This window comes from Bombyx mandarina, chromosome 15, assembly GCF_030267445.1.
Source record: "Bombyx mandarina strain Sakado chromosome 15, ASM3026744v2".
NCBI classification, from domain to species: Eukaryota; Metazoa; Arthropoda; class Insecta; order Lepidoptera; family Bombycidae; genus Bombyx; species Bombyx mandarina.
In genome coordinates, this window is record NC_143221.1 from 5,413,952 (window position 1) to 5,438,475 (window position 24,524).

Sequence of the window (24,524 nt, forward strand, 5' to 3'; positions counted from 1 at the left end):
AAAGGTCATTCTTCTCATTTTTGTCAATCACTTTTTATGCTTCTCATTAAGTTTTTATTAAACACAACATAAAATAACACAAGAGCTTTGCTTTTCACGCTTATTCATTTCATCGCTAATATATAATTTACATTTACACATTTCGTTAGGTATAGCTTTAAACTATTATTGTAGTGTATCATTTACTTGACACTAGATTTAGATTTAAATTCACAATTTTATTTTAATACTAAACTTTTAAAATAACTCATTCGCCTTCTAATAAAACATTGTAGAAACTTTTATTAAAAAAATATACATATTGCGGGTAGTTTGAAATATAACACTCCTTAAGTACAGCTGTTAATAATTTTTGCTATTATACTTTATTCAGGGACTTAGATTTTGCTTGGCAGTCTATTGCTATAATTTTTTTGGCAGGGTCAACTTTTGCTTTTAGTTGCTTCATTGCCTTTGGGAAGTAGATAGTTGGTACTCATAATAAAGATGCCTGAAGGCAAAGTAAAAGACTTAATTAAAAGGAGGGCCTCAATAAAGGCCAAAATAACACAATTCTCTACGTATTTGGATGTCCTACGGGGTTGTGATTATCTCAATGATGTGCAATTCTCGGAACTCCAAGTACGTCTTGAGAAATTCGAAACCTTATACGGGGACTTCGACACTTTTCAGAGTGAGATCGAGATGCTGTCAGACGCGCCGGAAGACCATTATAAGGATCGTGAGTCCATTGAGTCGCAGTACTACAAGCTTGTGGCTTCTGCGCGTACGCTGTTGGATCAACGCAAAAATAATGACGGTAGGTCCGAGGTAAGCTCTGAAAATGGCATGAAGAATACCACCGTGTTAAGTCAAAAGCCAAACTATATTAAGTTGCCAAAGATTGATGTACCCCGCTTTGACGGTTGTTACCAGCACTGGCTTGAATTTCGAGACACTTATATTTCTTTGGTTCATGAAAACGATAACCTTGATAGTATTAATAAGTATCACTATTTAAGAGCTTCTCTTCATGGAAGCGCTGCTTTAGTAATCAAAAGCTTAGATTTTAAAGCAGATAACTACTCTTCTGCGTGGACTCTTCTCTGTGAGCGTTATGACAATAAGCGCTTACTTGTCAACAATCACGTCCAAACTCTTTTTAATGTTGACGTCATACAAAAAGAATGCAGTAATAGTTTACGACACATTGTAGATGTAACCAACAAAAATCTTAGAGCCTTAGCCACATTGGATCAACCTGTCGAACATTGGGACACTTTGGTGATTCATATGATGGCGTCTAAATTGGACAGCATCACTAGTAGGGGCTGGGAAGAGCATCGTAATACTCTCAGCGACCCTCCAACTCTAAAAATATTTACTAAATTCATTTCAAATAAAGCCGATTTATTGGAAACGTTAGAGGACGCGCGTAGAATCAAATCTAAAAATGAACATTTTAAGCTTAAAGCACTAACTACCATTAACAAAAATAAAACAGTTGCGTGTCCGTTATGTAATCAGGAACACTTCTTGTACGCGTGCGAGTCTTTTAGAAGTTTATCGATTGAAACACGTATTAGGAAAGCAAAAGAGCTTAGAGTGTGCCTTAACTGTCTGAGGCCTGGACACACTGATTCTCAATGTAAGCTTAACCATTGCAAGTACTGCAAGTTAAAACACAACACGCTTCTTCATTATACGAAGCAAACAGTCCCAGTTGAAACCGTTGTCGTGTCAGCCACGGCAACTGATACTTCATCACACGTTTTACTCTCTACGGCGTTAGTTCAGGTTTTAGACTCTAAGGGGCAAACGCACACTGCACGTCTTCTTTTAGACAACGGGAGTACTGCTAACTTTATTACGGAGGATCTCTGTCATAGGCTTAATTTGAGAACGAAGCGTGTGGATCACATAGCATGTGGTATCAGCAATAAAACCTCCGCGTGTAATGAATCGTGTTTGATAAGCATACGATCATTAGATGGCGACCACAACTTTAACATCAATTGCTATCTCTTGAATACAATTACGAACTCTTTACCCTTAGCATATTTAGAAAATAAAAACATAAATATACCATCGGGAGTATCTTTAGCTGATCCAACTTACCATATTCCATCCTCCATTGACATATTGGTCGGAGCAGATGTTTTCTGGAATGTCATAGGTACAAACCGTATTCAACTAGGCAAAAATAAACCTGTTCTTTTTGAAACCAAACTTGGCTGGGTAATTTCTGGTTCCCTCTTAAACAAGACTAACTCTAAAGATTTACATTGCTTATTAAGTTGCGATTCTTCAAAGATCAGCATAGATCTTACTAAATTTTGGGAGCTAGACTCTATACCATCTTCAACAATCAACGATTTAAATAGTCATTCGTGTGAAAAGGTGTTCACTGAAACTACAACGCGCGCTGAAGACGGACGCTTCAACGTGACCTTACCTTTCCACGAATCACCAAAATGTTTAGGAGACTCGTACTATATGGCCAAGCACCGGTTCCTTTCACTCGAAAGGAGACTAACATCAAACAATACACTTAGAATACTATACGGTAGCTTCATGCGCGAGTATCTCGATCTTGGTCACATGAGTGAAAATATCCACAATACTAACAAGAACGTGGTTCAGTATTTCCTTCCTCATCATGGTATTTTAAAGGAATCGAGTACAACTACAAAATTACGAGCAGTCTTCGATGCATCTGCTCGTACATCGACAGGTAAATCACTAAATGATATTCAGATAGTAGGCCCCACGATACAAGATGATTTATTTTCAATTTTAATACGATTTCGACAACATCTGTATGTGGTCACGGCCGATATAGAAAAAATGTATCGACAAATTTCATTAGACAGTTCTCAACGCCCTTTGCAACAAATTTTATGGCGATTTAATCCTTCACAACCCATAAAGACGTACACACTAAACACATTAACTTATGGCATGGCCTCAGCTTCTTTTATAGCAACCCGATGTCTTATACAGCTAGGCAATGAAGCTCACGATGACGATGTTAAGCGCGCTATATGTCATGACTTTTATGTTGATGACTACTTAGGTGGAAGTCACACCATTCACAGCACCATAGAATTGTGCAGAAAGATTAAGGTTGCCCTCCAGTCTGGACAATTTAATCTTCGTAAATGGCATTCCAATAGTTATGAAATTCTCAGAGCTATTAGTGATACTTCGAATGATAACGCAGATTGCGTAGATCTGAGTTCCAACGAACACTCGAAGACTTTAGGTCTTAATTGGAAATGTCGCGCTGGCAATTTATACTTTTCGATAAATTTGTCACCTTCACTCATTATAACAAAGCGGTATATCTTGGCTACCGTAGCCCAAATATTTGACCCGCTTGGCTTAGTTTCGCCTTGCATTGTAGAAGCTAAGCTTTTGCTGCAAGATCTCTGGAAACATAAATGCTCATGGGACGACGAGATCATGGAACCTTTAAAGAAGACATGGCTTAACTTTGTTAAAACCTTACCTCATCTCAATGATATTCTAATTCCGCGCTGCGTTATTTCTCAGCCGATTGGAATACAGCTTCATGTTTTCACGGACGCATCGGAGAGAGCCTACGGCGCATGTGTTTATGTTCGAAGTGAGACGTCAGAAGGATCCATAAAAACCATTCTTTTAGCATCAAAAAGCAAAGTAGCTCCTATAAAAACTACTACGATTCCAAGACTGGAACTTTGTGCCGCCATGCTTGGTTCCAAATTATGTGAAAAGATCACCACGACTTTAAGATTAAAAGTAGAAAGGTGTTCATTTTGGTCGGACTCAACGATAGTTCTCGGTTGGATTGCCTCTTCTGCAATTCATTTGAAAAAATTCGTAGCTCATCGTGTGTCTGAGATACAGAAAATCTGCGCTGGACACGAATGGCGGTATGTCCCTTCAAAGGAAAATCCAGCAGACTTGGTATCTAGAGGATTGAACGCTAGTTTTTTACGTAATTCCGCTTTATGGTGGTCGGGACCTTCATTTTTAGCTCAGGACCCATCACACTGGCCAACTAACCCAAATTATACTGATCATCTTCCAGAAACTGTTCATGCTTTACACATAAATCAAGGCTCTTCAAAAAATTGTATATTGTCAAATCTAATTCAGAACACATCTAGATTTTCTAGGTTAATTCGCGTGACATCTTATATCTATCGTTTTATATCTAATTGTAATCATAAACATTTACAAAAAGGGAGGCTAACTGACTTAGAATTAAGAATTGCAACAAACCATTTATTATTTGTAGCTCAGGAAGAATCGTTTTCTGCAGAGCGTTCTCTTTTAATCGCTGGTAGGCCTTTACCGATTAAAAATAAACTTATTTCTTTGTCACCTTTCCTCGATAGCGATGGGTTGATGAGAATTGGCGGTAGACTCAACAATTCAGATTACGAATTTAATATTAAGCACCCAATTCTTCTCCACGCTAACCATCGTTTAACTAATCTTATATTTGAAATGTTACATCTTAAACATTTACATTGTGGTCCTAAACTCTTATTAGCAATCACTAGGCACAACTATTGGCCCATTGGTGGCAATAATTTAGCTAAAAAGGTTGTGCGAAACTGTGTGACGTGTTGCAGATTTAAGGCTACTACTGTTCAGCCACCCATGGGGGATTTACCACGTCAACGTGTGCACCTGGAATATCCCTTTCTTCAAACTGGCGTTGATTACGCTGGCCCAGTGTTGGTAGCAAACCGGAAAGGTAGAGGTTCTAAACTAATAAAATCATACATCTGCGTGTTCGTATGTTTGGCAACAAAGGCCGTACATTTGGAGCTTGTCTCAGACCTGTCCAAGGATGCATTCATTGCTGCTTTGAATAGATTTACTGCGCGACGCGGGAAGCCACAATCAATTCTGTCTGATAATGGTACCACCTTTGTTGGAACGTTCAATGAATTATCCAAACTTCTTAGTCGTACCTTTCCTTCCGATTTGGCAGAGCAAGAGATTAAATTTTCTTTTATACCGGTATACACACCACATTTTGGCGGACTTTGGGAGTCAGCCGTTAGGTCTACGAAATATCACTTGCGTAGAATTTTAGGGCTAACACATCTCACATTTGAAGAAATTACGACTTTGTTAACTCAAACTGAAGCCATTTTAAATTCAATGCCTCTCATTCCTCTGTCAGATGATCCTTCGGACTATTATCCTCTCACTCCAGCTCATTTTCTAATAGGACGATCTTTACTCTTTGTACCTCAGCCTGATTTAACAAATCATTCAACTTTAACCTCTCTTAAGAGATTCCAGCGTATCGAGTACCTTAAGCAGCATTTTTGGCAGCGATTCTCCAATGAGTACGTCGTGTGGCTACAACAAAAAATGAAATGGCCGACTCAAAAGGGAGACTTAAAAGAAGGTATGATGGTTGTCATCAAGGAGAAGGGACTACCACCTCTTATGTGGCTGCTCGGACGCATTATTCGCCTTTGTCCTGGACGAGATGGAATTACACGTGTGGCAGATATCTTAACCAAGAAAGGTGTTATACGACGCGCTTACAACAACATATGCCCGCTACCAGTCAATATTTGAAGTTCTTCAACCCGGGGAGCATGTTCGAAACATAGCAACCCTATTTTCCTCACCGCGGCGGAAGCGGGGGAGAGGCGTGGAGTGACAAAAAAAAACGACGTGCATCGACGAAAAACCACAATCATTGTCGGTCCCGTAAAACTGTATTAACTTTGATCCGATTAATAAACCAGCTTTAAATACAGTCCACTTTTATTCGTATAAGCCTTGCACCCAACATCTCATCGCAAAGGCGCCAACAATTATGAATATAAGGACTATTTTTTAATTCAACTTTTTACATGTCAAAGATGCTAGTGGGAATTTTTAAATGCATTACTTTTTAATGTTTGAACCTTCATTTCTTGATTCAACTAAAGATTCTACTCAAGGCAAAATAGTGCATTTTTACATTTATTGGAATAAAATCGGTGAGCTTTATTTTCATTATTTTAATTTTATTTTCTGTTTCCTTTGAATTAGTTGGTTTTAAAACGATGATTTGAAAAACGAAAGTAGGTACGGTAGTTGACATTGTTTACCAATTTCATAAATTAAATTTTTTTTACACAAAATGTAATACTGCCACAACTAAATTAAGTGTTTTTACGTAATAAATTATGATGACAATATATTTTTGCGGTGGTATTTAATTATCTTCTACGGACTTCTCAAAATTTAAATAAAAGTTTGACTTTTTTGATTTTTTTTTATGAAGTTTGATTTGAATCGAAATGACTTTCTAAACAAACGGTTCGTGGATTATAATATTATAGATGTTGTGTACCCACTAGCCACCTCAGTACCATGTGAGAGGACTTTTTAAAAAAAATTTCAAAAAATTTTTTCAAAATTTCTATACTTATTTCTGACCGACGTAACAGGCTTTCGGTAGAAAAAGTAAAAAAGCTGATATTTTTATGCACCAATAAGAAATAAATAATATTACTAACTTTTTGTTTATATTAATGTACAATGTTGACCAAATTCTGATTTAATAATAATATTAATTTTAATGTACATAATATTACTTGTAAAATATTTAGTGTGAAGTCAAATTCCTAGATACAATATTATTATACTATTTATATTATTAACTAGCTGACCCGGCAGACTTCGTAGTGCCTCAATCGATAAATAAAATACCTAAGCTTTTGTATAAAATAAACTTAAAACAAACAAAAGGAATCCGTCCGACGGGGGGATATCAAAGGAAAAACAAAATTGTTATTTTTATTTCATTCCGAGCATTTTCATATTTATTTTAACTTTTAAGCCTTCTCTGGACTTCCACAAACAATTCAGACCAAAATTAGCCAAATCGGTCCAGCCGTTCTCGAGTTTTAGCGAGACTAACTAACAGCATTTAATTTTTGTATATATAATACCTTAACTAATACGTGAATATCCTGATATCTTAATATACTTCGATAAAACGGATAAACGAGTTAAAATTAATACGGTACGAATACCGTATTAAGTGTATTAATAATCATTAACTTATTTCACGAATACCGTATTAAGTTTAACTCGTTTACCCGTTTTATCGAAGTATATTAAGATATCAGGATATTCACGTATTCGTTAAGGTATTATAATATTACATCATGAATATATTAGTATTCGCTAATATTGATAAATATCGGTATTAACCACTGAAGTAGGAAACCTATGGAAATGAAACGTCAACAAAAAATTCGTGCCACTGTGACGTCATCTGGCCACAAAACATGGCGGTTTTAGTGCTGCCCAGAAGATTTTAATGTTAGTAGGTTTTATCGATAAACGTTCTTGGCTCATTTTATTTTAAATATTGTTGAGTGAATGTATTTGTATAATTTATACTTAATAGGAAGTAAGTATATTGTTATGTGCAAAGATGATGTGATTTAGATATTATGTGAAATCTAAGACGAGTTCGTGCTTCAAATTTGCCAAGTAAACGATATGACGATTTTTAAAATTTGCTACACTGATTTTATAAAGTTGTCGTTTGCCGCAAAACATAAAGATATGGCGTAGTACAGTGCCATCTGCCCATTTCTAGCATGCTGAATGTTGTCTTAGACTATTACAATCTATTTTAATTGTTTTGCTGACTCTAAAGTCCGTAACACATTACCGCAGCGCACCTCAAGGAAGGTACGCCGCACCATTTGAATCACTCTCACTTGAGAGTGATTCAAATTTTAAACTTATCAAGGGACCGCCTGATAAAAAAAAACACCTACAGAACATTTATTCGTGAATAAAATTACAAACGTCATTCCTTGTGACTTCCTCTCTAAAATCACTTAATTAATAAATATTTAACGAGTTGACAATAGTGTTATAAAACTATTTTATTTAAATAGTTCCGACGACTTTCTTGAGATCCTATAAAATATATTTTAATTATTATTTTTGTATGTTTTAAGCATGATAAAATAAGAAATTTTATATAAGCAATCATATTAAATCGATATCAAAGTCAATAAATAATGTACAACCCAAAACAGACGGCCGAACTGACGTGACAATGACATTTGGCGCGCTAAGCATGGCGGATTTTCGGCCTCATTAGACGGAGACGGAGACATTTACGTATATTCATGTTTCATTTTATGTACGCACTGAAATACTGTTATATTGTTTTCCTGCGAGTTAAAGTGCTGAGTAAGAGCGAGATAGATATATGTTTATGTATGTGCCTTCAAAATGGGTGCTATTTATATAAGCAATTGTACGTATAGAACAATATGTCGTGTCCCTACTATATAGGTCTATGGTATTAACCCATCTTTAATTATTTGTATTTGACTCATGCCAAAGTCTAAAGTTTTTTTTTTTTTTTTTTCCCACAGTAGAAAATCGCCGGATCCCCACCCGCACGGCCGGTGGGGTATGTGGGAGTTGAACCTCACTAAAAACTCCTGCCGCTCACAACCGGCGCTGTGTCTATAGGTTAATTCGCTCGTCGAGCCCTTCGTCGCAAGCGACGCGACGGGTTCGACGAGGACGGTGACCGGTGCTTGTGGTGCCTAAAAGCACCGTTAATAGATCAGGAGGATCCGTAATGACGTGTTTTGAGCGACGTCGACTGTTTACCATTCGGTCTACAGGATCGGGTATGTAGTTTCCAGCGGCCACGACAAGAGGGTTCTTATGTTGTGCCGCCTTCTCAAAGGGGGGAAATGATGTCGACTGTAGATACTTACTGACTGAGGTAAGATTCTGATATTGCCCATGGTCTTCAATGAAACTTCGCATTCTCGGAAGAGACGAAACTTGAGTTTCAAATCTCGTATTTTCTTTGTTTTTAAAGAAGAGAGGACGCGTGAATCAATTCAGAATATGGTTATCGTAAATCGTTGTCACATGACATTACGTTTATTTAAAAATACAGTTTCAAATAAATTTGTATCACCAGATTTGACCTTTGATATCTAAGCTATTTGACTTTAATATATACTTTGACAAAAGACACCATATCTTTATACATAATAAAATAAATCAACAATGATAATAATAATTACGACTGTGACCTATAGGTTATCTTATTCTCTTAATATAAATCAATGTTTTCTTATTTGAGTTTCAAATAATAACATTCGTTACGCATCGACGTTCCGTTGACAACGATTGAATTATGGTTAAAGATCTTGTAATTCTCGCATACTCTGGTGGCTTAGACACTAGTTGTATATTAAAATGGTGAGTATTTCTATTAATGTGTACAAACGTATGTTGTTCACAAATATGTGCGGGTGTAAAAGTGTAATAATTTTCAAACGACTTATAGGCTAATACAAAAGAACTACGAAGTTGTCTGTTTCATGGCAGATGTCGGACAAAATGAGGACTTCGAAAAAGCTAAAAAGAAAGCTGTAGCAGTTGGTGCCAAAGATGTGAGTACTTAATATTACGCACACTTCCATAAAACACATGACTCTCATTGAATTAAAGTTTCAATATTTATTTTTATTTTTAATAGGTAGTCGTAGAAGATCTTCGTAAAGAGTTTGTATGTAATTATATGCTGCCTGCAGTACAAATGGGGCTTGTCTACGAAAGTCGTTACTACTTGGGAACATCACTTGCCCGACCATGTATAACCGTCGGCCTCGTAAACACTGCTAAAAATTTAGGCGCTAAGTATGCTTATTTTTTAACGAAACATACTCTCTTCAAGCGTTACCAAATCTTAATTTAAGGAAACCAAAAAAAATCTAAACTCTTGCGAAAAATTTATTACATTACCTACATAATAACTGGAATCGCCGTTTTCAGTGTCTATCTATGAATCGTGTTTTTTTTTTGCTTAGATTGGCTCACAACCCACCTGGTGTTAAGTGGTTACTGGAGCCCATATACATCTACAACGTAAATGCGCCACCCACCTTGAGATATAAGTTCTAAGATCTCAGTATAGTTAAAACGGCTGCCCTACCCTTCAAACGTATTACTGCTTCACGGCAGAAATAGGCAGGGCGGTGGTACCTACCCGCGCGGGCTCACAAGAGGTCCTACCACCAGTATGTTCGCCACGTACCATCCGGCTCTGGAATGAACTCTGCTTCGTAACGTTTAATGAGCGCTATTTATGGTCCTTCTTCAAACGAGGTTTAAAAAAGTCTTCAGCGGTTCGTAGTTGTGGTGTTATGATGACCACTGAACATCACACGTTCATCTGCCTTCGAAGACGTTAATAAGGAAATCAGAAGCAGTGATCTCTTAACACCAAACAAATTAACTTCAAATTTAAAGTTTCCATCTTACTGAGTAACGACATTGTGACGTCGATAGGCTCCGCTAACCACTTAATACCAAATGGACCCTGAATCTATTTGCCCCTCTAATGTAATAAAAACAAAGTTAAGCATTAATAATTACAGATACATAGCCCACGGAGCCACTGGAAAGGGAAATGACCAAGTGCGGTTTGAATTAAGCATGTATTCGTTATGGCCAGAAGGAAAGGTATGTTCTGTACAAAAAAAAAGAAACAAATATACCTATGTACATACAGTAAATGAAGTGACGTCAGTGTGGTCTTTACTAAAAATAAAAGGACAAGTGACACATTTTTTTTTAGTAATCCAAATAAAAATCAAAAACGAATTATCGTAGTCCTACTCGCATACTCGGTGACTTGGGCAGTGGACTTGGCCTCTCTTAATACAGAGAAATTTAGCTATGTTGTGAATTATAAAAACTTTAAAATTTTGCAGATTATAGCACCGTGGCGCATCCCTGAATTCTTCCAAAGGTTTCAGGGAAGAACTGACTTGATTGAGTTCGCTAAAAAAGAAAATATACCCGTTTCAGCTACGCCAAAAGAACCTTGGTCCACAGACGAAAATATTATGCATATTAGGTAGGTGTAGTAATTTATATCTAAGCTTGTCTCTTTTGTTATTGATTATATAATATATGTAAACAAGAACTATGTTATCACAGCCCCTCGAAATGTTTATTAATTTTATGGAGATATCACAATACAAATATGGTATTTATTATATATCCACAATACAATATTACTGGTGGTAGGACCTCTTGTGAGTCCGCACGGGTGGGTACCACCACCCTGCCTATTTCTGCCGTGAAGCAGTAATGCGTTTCGGTTTGAAGGGTGGGGCAGCCGTTGTAACTATACTTGAGACCTTAGAACTTGTATCTCAAGGTGGGTGGCGCATTTACGTTGTGGATGTCTATGGGCTCCAGGAACCACTTAACACCAGGTGGGCTGTGAGCTCGTCCACCCAATAAGCAATTAAAAAAAAATTAAAAAAATGTACGATACAATTGAAAATCCGACCTCTTGCCTCAAGGTGACTAATAGAACTCATATTGTAATGCCTATGAGCTTCAATAACCGTGGGCCGTGACCTTCGCCCGCCTACCAATATTGTAAATAAAAAAATAAACTAATGCAACGCGCCTTTGGACACTGCTCTATTGGTGGGAAAGTTTCAACCTCAACACAACATCACTCGCCGGGAATCCAAACTAAGCGCGACGTAACAGTACTGTAAACTATACGAATCTGCTAACATCTGCCCTAGCAAGAACAGTTTTTCGCTGAATCTACCACTGGTTCGGAATCGTGACTCACTGAGAAGATCCAGCGAGAATCTCAGTGGGTTGTCTGTTTGCTTACTAGTAACTAGAACTACCATTAGTATTGTTGTTGTCGTTGTTGTTCAGTTACGAATCTGGGGTACTGGAGGATCCCGCTGCCATTCCACCAGGTGGCATATTTAAAATGACACGAGACTTAGCAAAGGCTGATGATTATTCGAGCGTTTTGGATATACATTTTGAAAAAGGTAATTCGTCAAATATACAATAATATGTATAGGTACATTAAATATACAATATACTTAAAGCGTGTTCACGAACGACTCGGCGATAGCAGATTAACATTGGGTAAAAAAATCAAACTGGTAAGTTTTATCAATTTGCGTAATCGCTACATAGTATAAAACAAAGTCGCTTTCTCTGTCTCTATATCTGTTTATCCCTATGTATGCTTAAATCTTTAAAACTATGCAACGGATTTTGATGCGGTTTTTTTTAATAGATAGAGTGATTGAAGAGGAAGGTTTATATGTATAATAACACCCATTAAATAGTGGAGAAATCAATAATAAATTACAGTTTCCGAAGCGAAGCGAGGGCGGTTCACTAGTTACTGATAATAAGGCGTAACGTAGTTAAGTTGCTGGTTATGAATAGTTAGCCATCTCTTCGGCTTCAAAACAATCATGCATTCCGCTTTGACGCATGGTACAACCGATATAAGTATATCGACGGTTGAAAGGCTATTTGGTTTAAGTGAAATTTTTGCAACTTTACATTTTACCACAATAGCCCTACAAAGTTAAAAATTTGGAAAAAATGGCACAACAAAAAACTTCCTCAGCCATATCAATGGAGTAAACTTAATTGAAGCTCAGTTAAAAACATGGAACTGTTGGTGTACATACCAAACACGTCTTTAATTACAAAGATAAATGTCGCGTATTAAGAGAAAGCTTAAAGCAAATAGCCTTATACCCTTCGATATGTACGTAAGTATCTACACTGGGCTCTGGTAACCATTTAACACTAGGCGGGCCGTGAGTTCGATCGTCCATATAAGTAGTAAAAAAACAAATCCCTTTTTATCTTTCCTAAGTAACTACCTATTTAAAACCGAGCACACGAGTAGGTATGTTTATTTTATTAATGTTGTTGCCTTTTCACACAGCGTGACATTTATTCTTTTTCACCATTTTATCACTTTAGGTTTAATTATCCACGCATAAACCTTTGATTCATTTCTCCCCATAGGATTGCCTGTTTCTTTACGAATTCCAAGTGGTCACGAAATGGCTCTTCACGTAAACGATCCCCTTGTTATCGTAGAAACGTTAAACAAACTAGGCGGCCAGCATGGGATTGGCAGAATAGACATAGTTGAGAATCGTTTTCTTGGATTGAAGGTGAGACTTAATCATTTAGCTGTTTTTAATACCCTTTGGAACAGCAGGAGTACTTTGGGTAATTCTGATGTAATAAAACAAGACTTCACAGACCATTTATTGTAGATCAATCATAACGGACGGATACTTTTTTTCTACTTATTCTAGCAACTTTGAGGGGTTATTCTAGATTCGCCAAACTAGTAGGTGAGCTCACGGGGCTCAAACCTGACGTCGTTGCTAACACTAACTCTAGCAAGAGCAGTGCTTTGTAGAATCTACCACCGGAAAAAACTATAAAAATCTATTTCAATTGAAGTGAGAAGTAATTCATTCGTTTCAAAGTCGTTCAAGAGCCCCAAATAATGTCAATTATAAAACATACAAAACATGTCTGTGGCCTGATCGGAAAGCCAACCTGTAAGCCAACAACGGATGCACCGAACACTAACCAACTCGTGCTATCGTGAACACGAGTCTTATCGACTGATGCGATTAAGCTTCTTTAAATCATCTGACAAGTAAAGTTTTCAAAGTGAGTAGTACTAGTACCTAACATAAACTCACGAACAATTTCGATATTGAAGGAATAGGACCGTGAAATGAAAACCACTTTCAAAGTTGGTACACGTAATAGGTAACCTACTGATGGTAAGATTTATCGCGAGGGTAGACCACCCATAAGTACTATCAACGTGTTTATTTATACAAACATTGAGTCGTTCATTTTGGTATAAATTTTCAGTCCAGAGGTTTGTATGAAACTCCGGCTGGCACCGTATTACATGTGGCGCACGTTGATTTGGAAGCATTCACCCTCGACAGAGAAGTACTGAGGTACAGTTTCTTATTGTGATGGAAATAACTTACAAGCAATCGTGGAAGTGAAGTTTGTCAGCTTGTTTTTATTGAAAAGTTTTAAAAACCCATACTTACATACGAAAGTGTGTTTGTTTATCCTTTTTTAACGTTGTAACGAAGGAACCGATTGATATGATTTTCAAAGCGATAGTATCACACCAGGCGAGTGACAAAGGCTACCTTTTACTCGAAAAAAACATATTATTTCCACGGAAAACTATTCTTGACACTTTTCCTGTGACAACGCAGACGAAGCAGCTAGTAGAAATAGAATAATAATCTTCTAAATTGCAGAGTGAAAAAATATCTACAAGATAAAATGGCTGATTTTGTATATAACGGATTTTGGTTTTCACCGGAAGCAGCGTTTACAAGGAAATGCCTGGAACTATCCCAGGATTCTGTTACTGGAACTGTCACCGTTCAGTTATTCAAAGGAAACGGTTAGTACGAATATGTGCACAAATAGGCTAGGTTTCATATAAAATTACACATAAAATAACGTTCCTTTTAAAAATAAGACCTTTTGATGAATATTACGAACGGTGAAAGGCTATTTGGTATAAGCGACATTTATCTTTGTAATTAAAGGTGCTTTTTATTTGGTATTAGCATCAACAGTTCGATATTTTTACTTGAACTTCAATTAAGTTTACTCCATTAAAATAGCTAAAAAGACTTTTTTTCCAAATTTTGCACTTTAAATGGCTCTCTTGTAAAGTTGTAAAATATCGCTTAAATAGCCTTTCACCTCTTGATTACATTTGATTATTATTGATTTGATATATAGTTGAATTCTATGTGAATTTAAAAAATCTCAGGTGAATCGAGCCGCGGGTGCCCATACGAGGATCGATATGAAATAATCACGAAATTGAATCATCATAGTATTTAATATGGTTTCTGCGGTTTTTTATAATCGATATTTGTCGAATAAAAATAAAAATAAACCTTAATTTATTGCAGTTACCGTTCTGGCAAGAAAAAGTCCAAACAGTTTATACAACAAGGACCTGGTGTCAATGGATATCGCTGGAGGCTTTTCTCCTGAAGATAGTACCGGTTTTATCAACATTAACGCAATTCGCTTGAAAGAATTTGCAAGATTATCCAATCTGAAATAAATATAGATAATGGCTTAAAGGTCATTTAATTGTAATAATATTTTTGAATTTAAAATGTAAGAACAGCAAAATAAAACATGCGCTTATCAATCATAAAGGAACTATACAAAAAAAATTGTATATTTATTTGATACGGATTCCATCCACGTTGCTTCCCGAGCGCTACGAAGTATCTGTCTTCAAAGTTCAAACAAGATTTGAAAATAGTCATCGGCGATAAGCAACGGTTTTTTTGTGCCCCTGGCATTAATTACTGTCATCTATGATCGACGGTGGCCCTATTAAAATCAGATCGTGTCACGCCATATACTCGTATTCTTCTCATAGTTTTTCTCTTTCTATAAGAAGAGTTAAAAAAAAAATTTTTTTCTTCTTAAAAACCAGAGCTTGACTTCTTCTGAATGAGCTTGGAGAAATTGTAGGATTTATAGTAAGAGAAAAACTATGAGAAGAATACGAGTATATGGCGTGACACGATCTGATTTTAATAGGGCCACCGTCGATCATAGATGACAGTAATTAATGCCAGGGGCACAAAAAAACCGTTGCTTATCGCCGATGACTATTTTCAAATCTTGTTTGAACTTTGAAGACATTAAAGTATGAGAGATTTCTAAGAACAGCATGAACCAGTCATCTCTGGTACAGTCCTGCGAGAATATTATCCGGACTACTGATGCTTTGCTAATATTAGTGGCCATTACGCACGATAATTACAACAAGAGAATTTAAAATCTTTGTTACGTTCCTCTAGATTTGTTTATGATAATGCGAACGATAATTCTGGTCGTTTATGCGTACTTGACATTTGCTTGACTCGTCTTCTTGGGTACAATGTGTACGTGCATTAATGTGTACAATTGCATGTGATTGTCTGTTATTATACTGGTCATTATGAGTCATGCTTACCTGTACTAATCTAAGCTTGGGCAATTACGTCATGATGTGTATGGCTAGCTACCATTAAAGTGTACCACCTGCCGACCGAATGCAAGGCATGCGTGACTGAAGTTATGGCTTAAGATAATACGCACTGTGCACTCGTATGATGTCATTGTAAGTGTTTAAAAGAAAAACAGAACAAAATATATAATTTGTGTAATTATGCATTTCTATAGCTCGTACTTACCTCACGTCTTTACGGATCCATCCGATCCACTAACTCTGTTATTAGACACCTGTACTGTAGGGTTCTTGTGACAAGTCATAAGGCAACATTTGACTACACAGCTTACATTTCTCACATAAACACATAAATAATACTCAAAAACCATCAATATACTCCAAATATTGTTTATAACAGTAATTGTACACATTGTTAGAAAATAAAACTGCATACCACGTACCACGTCACCTTTAAGTTCCCGCCAAAAACTCCTGTTTTTACTTTTCTTGGTATATTACAACGGTTAATAAACTTAGCATTAATTAGGTATTTTTTACTACAGACTTTGGCAGGATTTGGTAGGCTTTCAACGAAAGTAAGGCAGGTTCTATAGTTAAGAAATGGTTGCACTGTATGGCACTTATTGCAAATAGCAAACTCCAAAAAAAATATAGCGACGTTTTGGCGGGAACGCGAGGAGTGAAGTTGTGTGATTTGTTTTATTTTATCTATTTAGTGTTTCTTCAGATTTAAGTGTGTAATAACGGTGGGTTATTAACTGTTTGATATCTGTGAAAGTGCACAATTTTGGGAAAATGAAACAAAGCCGCTGGACGTAACTTCTCGGGATCCTCCAAAAAGTCCACTGAAAAAATCTCAGTAAATGACCACCATTTGACTGATATTATTTTTCATCCAATATCATCTATTTTCCTTTAGTTTCATCCCAGTTGATTAATGTCCCAAATTAATCATCTTCATTTCATTTCATTTCACTCCACTTTATCATTTTTCATAAAAATAAGAATAAAAACTACAATGACTTAAAGGTCTTAGTTACCAGGTCTTAAAATCCCATAAAAAATATATAGAAATTGGCTGACTTTTTGTTAGGTTCATGTTATTTTGATGTTATTATTTGTAATTTCTAATCTTGGTAGGTACATTCTACTCTTGTTGTGTACTAAATTGCACCACACAGTTACTAATTTTGTGTACAAAAAGTAAAGTAACTTTAGGGTTGAGTTGTTTTGTTACATCTCTATTGTAGACTGCCGAAAATATTACAAAAAGTGATACGAATGAATTAAAAGCTACGCCAGTTTAAGTAACAAGGCACAAACCAACATGCAGCGGAGTCTACCTCAGAATAAAGAAGCACTTCTTAAATCGTACACTACAAGATTAAAAGAAGATGTCAAAAGCATGTTAGAGAATTTTGAAGGTAAATAGTATTTGTTCTATAGAACAGAAGGTACCATTGATAAACATACCTAATTTTTTTAACAAGTTCACCGACAAAAGAATCTTATCATTTATGATAAAACTATGTTACATTTTTTGTTGCAGAAATAATAAAATTAGCAAAAGTAGATAATGAATCTCAACTAAATAGAATGACGCAAATAGAACAAGACACATTTGAAATGCAAGTCAGGGCTGCTAATATAGGTAATATTAACCTTTAATCCATTTACTGGCTACACGAACACTAAATGCATTAATGAAGAAGTTTTTGATTTATAATCTGGCAAAAATAAGAAATTTTATTAATGGGGAAACCTTATTAATGCAGCTTCATAGGATAAATTCTTAACACAGTAATGCTTAACTATAAATTGCTATTGTTAATAATTGTTTTAAGAATTAAACCTTTTGTATTCAAAAGACTCATAAAACTTAATATGCAATTCTTTTCTTGGCTTAATGCAATGCTTATGCAATGAAAGAAGCCACATATATAATATTTATGAATATTAATATAATCAAATTTTATTACAATGGTAAAAGTTCTGCCAACATAAGGGGTGCTCCAAAATTGATAATTATATTCTTGTTGAATGTATAAAATGGCATAGGATTGCAACAATTTTAATAAAAATAATGTTAATATTAATTTCAGTCAGAGCTGGAGAATCACTTATGAAACTAGTATCAGATATTAAACAGTATTTAATTCTCAATGACTTTCCATCAGTTAATGAAGCCATTACCCAAAATTCAAAATTGTTTCGTACAAAACAACAAGAGTGTGACCAGAAATTAATGTCTTTAAGGGATGATATTGCAGCAGATTTATATGATTTAGAAGATGAATATTTTACCAGTATTTATAAGTAAATGTTAATTTTTTATATAAGCGAAATGTTCTTGAAAGTGAATCCTTTATTTAATTAGTTCTGTATGTACTTAAAATTAATGATCACTGTAAATACCAAATCTTTCACCTTTTACCAACAATAAAATATAAGTTTGTATTGCATTATTGAAACTAGTTGTAGCATAAATACTGATCTTAAATTGAGGTATTGATACATCATACAAGCTATAACATGACACAATGTGAACTAGTAGTTGTTTTATTTATTAATTTTAGTATAATTATAAACATACATATTATAATAAAAGAGATTGTAAACATTTTAATTATTATGACTTATTTTGTATAAGCATAAATAAAATGATCCATTAAGTTTAAAAGTAAACGTTTCATTAGCTTAATATAATGAAACCTATACTATGTTCCAATCATTGACATTTAATTTGAATATAATAGTAGCTGGGACTGACTTAAATATAATCATTTTCACTACCCATTCGTGTACTATATTATTACAATTAAATGAACTTTAAGCCATTATCTATATTTATTTCAGATTGGATAATCTTGCGAATTCCTTCAAGCGAATTGCGTTAATATTGATAAAACCGGTACGGAGAAAAGCCTCCGGCGATATCCATGGACACCAGGTCCTTGTTGTATAAACTGTTTGGACTTTTTCTTGCCAGAACGGTAACTGCAACAAATTAAGGTTTTATTCGACAAATATCGATTTTAAAAAAGTCGCAGAAACCATATTAAATTACTATAATGGTTCAAATTTGCGATTATTTCTTAACAATCCTCGTAAGGGCACCGCGGCCCGATTTACCTGAGATTTTTTAAATTCACACAGAATCCAGCTATACATCAAATCAATAGTCATCAAATCTAATCGAGAGGCTATTTAAGCGACATTTTACAACTTTACAAGAGAGACATTTGAAGTCCAAAATTTGGAAAAAAACCATGACAAAACAAACTTCTTCAGCTATTTCAGTGGCGTAAACTTAATTGACGCTCAAGTAAAAACATCGAATACCAAATAAAAAGCACCTTTAATTACAAATATAAATGTCACTTATACCAAATAGCCTTTCACCGTTCGTAATATTCATCAAATATTATAAAAGGTTTTATTTTCAAAAAGAATGTTATTTTATGCGTAATTTTATATCAAATTAAAACCTGGCCTATTTGTGTTCATATTCGTACTAACCGTTTCCTTTGAATAACTGAACGGTAACAGTTCCAGTAACAGACTCCTGGGATAGTTCCAGGCATTTCCTTGTAAACGCTGCTTCCGGTGAAAACCAAAATCCGTTATATACAAAATCAGCCATTTTATCTTGTAGATATTTTTTCACTCTGCAATTTAGAAGATCATTATTATATTTTTACTAGCTGTTACCCACGGCTTCGTCTGCGTTGTCACAAGAAAAGTGTCAAGAATAGTTTCCCGTGGAAATAATATGTTTTTTCCGAATAAAAGCCGCAGCCTTTGTCATTCGCCTGGTGTGATACTATCGCTTTGAAAATCATGTCAATCGGTTCCTTCGTTACAACGTTAAAAAACGACAAACAAACACACTTTCGTATGTAAGTATGGGTTTTTAAAGCTGGAGTCATGGTCCAGACGGCTAGCCGATCCTTCGGCTGGTCGTAGGACCGTCGAGGCGATTCGCCCGGTTCTTGTGAACTGGGTGAATCGTGACAGAGGACGCCTCACTTTCCGGCTCACGCAGGTGCTCACTGGGCATGGTTGCTTCGGTGAGTTCCTGCACCGGATCAGAGCCGAGCCGACGGTAGAGTGCCACCATTGTGGTTGCGACTTGGACACGGCGGAGCACACGCTCGTCGCCTGCCCCGCATGGGAGGGGTGGCGTCGTGTCCTCGTCGCAAAAATAGGAAACGACTTGTCGTTGCCGAGTGTTGTGGCATCGATGCTCGGTGACGACGAGTCGTGGAAGGCGATGCTCGACTTCTGCGAGTGCACCATCTCGCAGAAGGAGGCGGCGGGGCGCGTGAGAGACGCACAGGCCCGCCGCCGTCGAGCGGGGGCCAGGGAGGCGGATGTCGCCCAAGCCCTGGCCCTCTAAGTGTTTCGGGTCTCCCTCACATGTCGGCCTGGGGACCGGCGAAGGGGGCCTAAGAAGACGACGTGCAAGCTGCTCTGCACGCGTTTTATGCATGAGCATCCGGGTGATGGAAGGCCGGCTATCCTCAACCCACGCTGGTTCTGACCCAGCGGGGTATTCCGTGGGATAGACCATTCTAACCGGCGCCATCTAGGCGGGCTTCGGATAGCCTGCCGACCGAGAGGGCTGGTGGTCGTGGCGCCGACGACCGCCAGTCCGGCGTCCCGAGGGGGAGGGTGATGGGAGAGATGTGCTCCGCACTAAACGCTTCACTTTCCCCCTTTGCCTTTTCATGAGTTTTGTCTCATGCGAGGTTTGGACGTTGGTTGTTGAGAGACAGGAGGTTTTAGTCGGTTCGACTCCGACATGCCCCGCCCTCCATCCCTAGTGAAGGGCGGAAGTCCGGCGATTTCCTCCTGACAAAAAAAAAAAATGGTTTTTTAAAAATTTTCAATAAAAACAAGCAGACAAACTTCACATCCACGATTGTTTGTAAGTTATTTTCATCACAATAAGAAACTGTACCTCAGTACTTCTCTGTCGAGGGTGAATGCTTCCAAATCAACGTGCGCCACATGTAATACGGTGCCAGCCGGAGTTTCATACAAACCTCTGGACTGAAAATTTATACCAAAATGAACGACTCAATGTTTCTAGAAATAAACACGACGATAGTACTTATGGGTGGTCTACCCTCACGATACACCTTACTATCAGTATTACGTGTACTAACTTTGAAAGTGACTTTCATTTCACGGTGCTATTCATTCGATATCAAAATTGTTCGTGAGTTCATGTTAGGTAAGTACCTACTCACTTTGAAAACTTTACTTGTCAGATGATTTAAAGAAGCTTAATCGCATCAGTCGATATAATATAGCACGAGTTGGTTAGTGTTCGGTGCATCTGTTATTGGCTTACCGGATGGCTTGCCGATCAGGCTACAGATATGTTCTGTTTGTTTTATAATTGACACTATTTGGGGCTCTTCTGACGTTGAAATTAATGAATTACTTCTCACTTTAATTGAGTTGGATTTTTATAGTTTTTTTCCGGCTACAATGATCTGATGATTCCGTCTGTGCAGCACGTTTAAGCTAACAGATGCATTAAAAGACGACAGCTTAGTAGATAATCGTAAAATTAATTTTAACTAAGGCTACGACTCGCGAAAATCGTATTAGTTTGACGAATTTAGAATAACCCCTCAAGGTTACTAGAATAGGTAGAAAAAAAAGTATTCGTCCGTTATGGTTGAGCTAAAGTAAATGGTCTGTGAAGTCTTGTTTTATTATACCAGAATTACCCAAAGTAGTGATTAAGTCTCACCTTCAATCCAAGAAAACGATTCTCAACTATGTCTATTCTGCCAATCCCATGCTGGCTGCCTAGTTTGTTTAATGTTTCTACGATAACAAGGGGATCGTTTACATGCTAGAGCCATTTCGTGACCACTTGGAATTCGTAAAGAAACAGGCAATCCTATGGGGAGAAATGAATCAAAGGTTTATGCGTTGATAATTAAACCTAAAGTGATAAAATGGTGAAAAAGAATAAATGTCACGCTGTGTGAAAAGGCAACAACATTAATAAAATAAACATACCTACTCGTGTGCTCGGTTTTAAATAGGTAGTTACTTAGGAAAGATAAAAAGGGATTTGTTTTTTTACTACTTATATGGACGATCGAACTCACGGCCCGCCTAGTGTTAAATGGTTACCAGAGCCCAGTGTAGGTACTTACGTACATATCGAAGGGTATAAGGCTATTTGCTTTAAGCTTTCTCTTAATACGCGATATTTATCTTTGTAATTAAAAATGCGTTTGGTAGGTATACCAACAGTTCGATGTTTTTAACTGAGCTTCAATTAAGTTTACTCCATTGAAATGGCTGAAGAAGTTTTTTGTTATGCCATTTTTTCCAAATTTTAAACTTTACAGGACTAGGCCACCTATGGTGGTAAAATGTAAAGTTGCAAAAATTTCACTTAAACCAAATAGCCTTTCAACCGTCGATATACTTATATCGGTTGTACCATGCGTCAAAGCGGAATGCATGATTGTTTTGAAGCCGAAGAGATGGCTAACTATTCATAACCAGCAACTTAACTACGTTACGCCTTATTATCAGTAACTAGTGAACCGCCCTCGCTTCGCTTCGGAAACTGTAATTTATTATTGATTTCTCCACTATTTAATGGATGTTATTATACATATAAACCTTCCTCTTCAATCACTCTATCTATATAAAAAAACGCATCAAAATCCGTTGCATAGTTTTAAAGATTTAAGCATACATAGGGACAGACAGATATAGAGACAGAGAAAGCGACTTTGTTTTATAACTAGTCAGGTCATAAGTATTGTCACACAGTAAAAACTTTTCTTTTAGAATGCTGGCCACAAAAAAGTTTATTGAATTCGAATTTCGAATTGTTCATGAAAATAAAAATGTATACTTTTAGAATTTTACTCATTTTTAAATATGGAGTGGACGCTTAAAGAAGACCGTGTTGCAGTTATTGCGTTGCATCGTTGCGGCTACGCGCCAATTCAAATTTTTAACATACTGAAAAATTTGAATATAACCAAAAGATTCGTTTATCGTACCATCAAACGATACAATGAAGACTCTAGTGTAGATGACAGGTCAAGAAGTGGTCGCCCTCGGTCGGTCGGCGTGCTTAATAAGAGTATTAAGCACGCCACAAGCCTCGTTTGAAGAAGGACATGTCATAGCGCTCGGGAAACACCGTGGAGGGGAGCTCATTCCATAGCCGGACGGTACGTGGCAAAAAAGTCCTCTGGAAACGCACTGTGGATGACCGCAGTGGCTCCAAGTAGTATGGATGAACTCTACTCCGGTGGCGGGCGGTGCGATGGTAAAAACGAGATGCCGGTATCATCTCGAACAATTCCTCAGAGCACTCCCCATGGAACATACGGTACAAAATACAGAGGGAACCGAAGTCCCTCCGCAGACCCAGAGGTTCCAAACGATCCGTGAAAATGGGATTATCGACAATCCGAACGACCCTCCGCTGTATGGAGTCAAATGAACGAAGCTGGTATTTGGGAGCCCCGGCCCAGAGATGGGAGCAGTACTCCACGCGAGGCCGGACTTGTGCTTTATAAAGCAAAAGCCTTTGTCCAGGCGTGAAGTACCGCTTCGCTCTGTTGAGGACTCCCAGCATTTTGGACGCCAACTTGGCTTTGCCTTCCAAATGACACCGAAACTGAACAACGCTCGAAATGTCGATCCCAAGTATCCCAATACTCTCGGAAGGTTGCAGGGATACTCCTTGGAATTGCGGCGCCATGACAAAGGGGTCCTTCTTCGCAGTGAACGCGCAAACTTGTGTCTTTAACGGGTTGAATTGAACCAAGTTCAATTCTCCCCATTTGGAGACTCGCCCCAGAGAGTTCTCCACTTCAGACACAAGTTTTGATCGTCTCTCTTGCACCACGCTCCGACAGAGACTCTGATGGCCGATATATCGCGCATCCCCCGTGCTGTCATCCGCATAGCAATGCATGCCATCAATAGACAGCATGTCATTGATATACAGGATGAAAAGCGTGGGGGAGAGCACCGAACCTTGTGGAACGCCAGCGTTAATGGTCATGGTATCAGAGCAGTCACCGTCTACAATGACCGTAATGCTCCGCCCATCCAAAAAGCTAGCGATCCACTTGCAGAGACCCTCGGGGATTCCGTAAGATGGTAGCTTCGACAGAAGTGCCATATGCCAGACCCTGTCGAAGGCCTTCGCGATATCAAGGCTCACAGCAAGAGCCTCGCCCTTGCTCTCCAAGGCTTCAGCCCACCTGTGAGTAAGGTATACAAGAAGATCGCCAGCTGAGCGACCGTGACGGAAACCGTACTGTCAGTCACTGATCAGCTGGCGATTTTCAAGATACTTCAGGAGTTGTGTATTTATTATTCGCTCTATCACCTTAGAAAGCAAGGAAGTTATCGCGATAGGCCTATAGCTCGATGGGTCCGACCGGTCATCCTTCTTGGGGATAGGGTGGACGTGGGCGGTCTTCCATGAAGACGGAACCCTGTTAGCGCAATAAGAGAGGCGATACAAGCGCGTTAACGCAAGCGTCAGCTCAGGGGCGCACGTTTTCAGAACCACTGCAGGGATGCCATCTGGCCCACTCGACTTATGGACGTCCAGGAATCGTAGTTCCAG

The 24,524-nt window shown here is 37.6% G+C and overlaps 4 protein-coding genes and 1 long non-coding RNA gene across 5 annotated transcripts; 3 read left to right on the top strand and 2 right to left on the bottom strand.

The window, feature by feature from the left end:
* The first annotated feature begins 197 nt into the window (after window positions 1–197).
* On the top strand, window positions 198–5,991 carry LOC149501428 (uncharacterized). Its single transcript, XM_089732784.1, has 2 exons — window positions 198–810; window positions 5,278–5,991. Exons 1-2 carry the CDS (start codon window positions 487–489, stop codon window positions 5,569–5,571), a joined length of 618 nt encoding a protein of 205 aa, XP_089588910.1. The 5' UTR covers window positions 198–486; the 3' UTR covers window positions 5,572–5,991.
* A 2,335-nt stretch (window positions 5,992–8,326) lies between these two features.
* On the top strand, window positions 8,327–15,015 carry Ass (argininosuccinate synthase). Its single transcript, XM_089732783.1, has 10 exons — window positions 8,327–9,243; window positions 9,332–9,437; window positions 9,524–9,684; window positions 10,425–10,509; window positions 10,761–10,906; window positions 11,737–11,858; window positions 12,865–13,016; window positions 13,741–13,832; window positions 14,151–14,299; window positions 14,823–15,015. The coding sequence occupies exons 1-10, from the start codon at window positions 9,179–9,181 to the stop codon at window positions 14,978–14,980; spliced, it is 1,236 nt and encodes a 411-aa protein (XP_089588909.1). The 5' UTR covers window positions 8,327–9,178; the 3' UTR covers window positions 14,981–15,015.
* On the bottom strand, window positions 14,731–16,316 carry LOC149501429 (uncharacterized). Its single transcript, XR_016324173.1, has 2 exons — window positions 16,110–16,316; window positions 14,731–14,971 (listed from the first exon to the last, which is right to left on the bottom strand). It is a non-coding gene; the product is annotated as an uncharacterized LOC149501429 (long non-coding RNA).
* A 632-nt stretch (window positions 16,317–16,948) lies between these two features.
* On the top strand, window positions 16,949–18,571 carry MED22 (Mediator complex subunit 22). Its single transcript, XM_028177719.2, has 3 exons — window positions 16,949–17,310; window positions 17,436–17,537; window positions 17,989–18,571. The coding sequence occupies exons 1-3, from the start codon at window positions 17,214–17,216 to the stop codon at window positions 18,204–18,206; spliced, it is 417 nt and encodes a 138-aa protein (XP_028033520.2). The 5' UTR covers window positions 16,949–17,213; the 3' UTR covers window positions 18,207–18,571.
* A 146-nt stretch (window positions 18,572–18,717) lies between these two features.
* On the bottom strand, window positions 18,718–22,383 carry LOC114245533 (argininosuccinate synthase-like). Its single transcript, XM_089732830.1, is given in 6 exon segments — window positions 18,718–18,800; window positions 18,802–18,883; window positions 19,406–19,554; window positions 20,850–20,941; window positions 21,654–21,730; window positions 22,362–22,383. Coding segments are annotated over 6 exon segments (489 nt in total). The 3' UTR covers window positions 18,718–18,733.
* Window positions 22,384–24,524: the final 2,141 nt, after the last annotated feature.